Source organism: Austrofundulus limnaeus, unplaced genomic scaffold (genome assembly GCF_001266775.1).
Source record: "Austrofundulus limnaeus strain Quisiro unplaced genomic scaffold, Austrofundulus_limnaeus-1.0 Scaffold465, whole genome shotgun sequence".
NCBI lineage: Eukaryota > Metazoa > Chordata > Actinopteri > Cyprinodontiformes > Rivulidae > Austrofundulus > Austrofundulus limnaeus.
The window spans coordinates 141,908-144,076 of record NW_013952867.1 but is presented as its reverse complement, the minus strand read 5'-3'; the positions used below and the strand labels follow the sequence as shown (position 1 = coordinate 144,076).

Below are 2,169 nucleotides of genomic sequence, written 5' to 3'. Positions count from 1 at the left end.
GGGCAGTTTACAACATAAAATTGTTTGTTATAATCACGTCTTGTGATTATTTGACAGGAGTTTTACTTTTAAACTGTAAGTGTATTTAATTTAGTTATGTTAGTTATGATAGTTTAGTTATGATGTAAATACAATAAAAATTAAACCAAGATTTAGAATAATTATATTTTGATCCATACATTGGTAATGTCTGACTGGGTCTTGTGCCTCTTTATGTTCAACAAATTGGGCCCRGAGGTCAAAAAGGTTAAGAACATCTGTATTAAACAACATGGATGTGTTGCACAGGTGACTTCAAGAGGAAGGTAAATCTMAAGATCTACTTCCTGGTTCGGCTTTTAGAGAAGATAAAACTCAAAACTGTTTACTTCACTCATCTGCAGTAAAGGTTATATCTGGTTTTCCTCATTGACTGGACACATCCTTCTGCTCTTAAACAYTATTCTTCCAGATGTGTTGGAGGGGTTTGTGTCCTTCATACCCAGCTTTAGCCACACTGATGGACTGCTGCTCCATAGCTTCATGAATGCTGATGCGATCGTGCTCCTTGATGCTGTTGAACTCGTCGATGCAGCACAAACCACCATCAGACAGAACCAGGGCTCCGGCCTCCAGGTGCCAATCCCCTCCATCCTTCACTGCAGCCACTGTCAGACCTTCAGCACATCCAGGGTGGCGTTAAAACACAAACAACCTGCGCTGCACTTCTGTTAAAGTGTTCATTCTAAAGAGGAAATAAAGCAGCCTCACCAGCACTCGTGGATCCGATCCCAGCGGTGAGCACGGAGCGAGCTATGATCTTAGCTGCATACTTCAGAAACTGAGACTTCCCCGTACCAGGATCACCAACCAGCAACATGTGACACTCTCCTGGAAACGTATCAAAGGTTCAACATACAAGAGGTTAAAAATAAAACCAGTCCACAGCTACTTCAGTCCTGCAGAACCAGAACCAGGAACAAAATTAAACCATCTGTGGTTAGAGAAACCAGATCAACTTTCATCTTATGGAAACCTCAGAGAAAAAAATATGGATATCCTGACTGAGGTTGTGTCAAGTCAGAGAAAAWCTAGAAAACCAACATCCAGTTCAAACTAGGGCTGGGTATTGATTCAGATATCCCAAACTGAATCGATTTGATTTGATTCGATTCACGATTCAGTTTGATTGATTTTAAATGAGTCAAGGATATCATGCAGTAACACATTTATTTTGATATAGAAGACATTCTCAAAGGAACTAATTCTGTAAATAGTAGAAACTAATTCTAACTTGGGTTGTTGGTAAAATTATAAACATTAAGGACAAACTTATAAATTGGGAGTTTGATCTTGAAACAAACTGTCTCAAGTTTCAAAGGTTTAAACTAAAAAGGAATAGACAGAGAAAGTGTTGTTGATACATTAGTTTTTTATAATTTTCTTGATCATTAAGAAGTGATGGAATAAGGTTACAGGAGAAGAGGTGGGATAATGTAAGTGTTTACTTCTGCACACTCTTTTGAGTGTATGATAATTGTTTATTTGTAATGTTTCTGTTACCTTCTGTTCAATAGAACTTATTAAGAAGAAAGAAAAAAAACTACTTCACCTAAAACATTCCATCACTGTGAATTACATTAAGATGTTTCTAAAATTTATAAATATTGGTAACAAAACTAAAGGATTTTGTTAGACTGACATGTTTCACACATTTATACAGGTGAACAGTTTCAGTCAGATGTTTACATACAGTAGTTTTGGTTCGAGCTGCTCGAAGCTTCGTTTCCTGCTACCACGTCCGAGGGCAAATCTTAAAGTTGTCTTGGCCTCAAGTTCAGCTGAGAATCAAATGTAATGTTAGTGATTCCTTATGATAGTACCAGAGTGTAGGAGTGAGCTTAAGGTGAATTAAGCTTTTCCCACATCTCTCATACACAAGTTTATGAGGAAACTTTTACCAAGGTACTGTATTTCTCATAACTTGTTAATATCTTGACTGTGCGAAGTGAAAAGTGACACAATAAGTGAACGTTCAGACGAGTTCAAGTTGATTCATAAAAGACTATGCAATCATTTATTTACACAAAAGACACTTTAATGGAGGAGAGAACGCTACATGTGAAGTCTGAAATGTCCTCCACTGTCTGACTGTCCCACAGAAGAGGACAAACTAACAGTTGTCTGAGC

The 2,169-nt window shown here is 37.6% G+C and overlaps 1 protein-coding gene across 1 annotated transcript in view; it reads right to left on the bottom strand.

Annotated features, from left to right (window-relative positions):
* Positions 1-481: 481 nt before the first annotated feature.
* Positions 482-2,169, bottom strand: part of mcm9 (minichromosome maintenance 9 homologous recombination repair factor) — a gene marked incomplete at its 3' end in the record, with an annotated part of 15,164 nt that continues 13,476 nt past the window's right edge. The window contains 2 exon segments of the mRNA XM_014025280.1: positions 482-656; positions 751-870. Of these exon segments, the coding sequence (XP_013880734.1) occupies positions 482-656; positions 751-870 (295 nt within the window).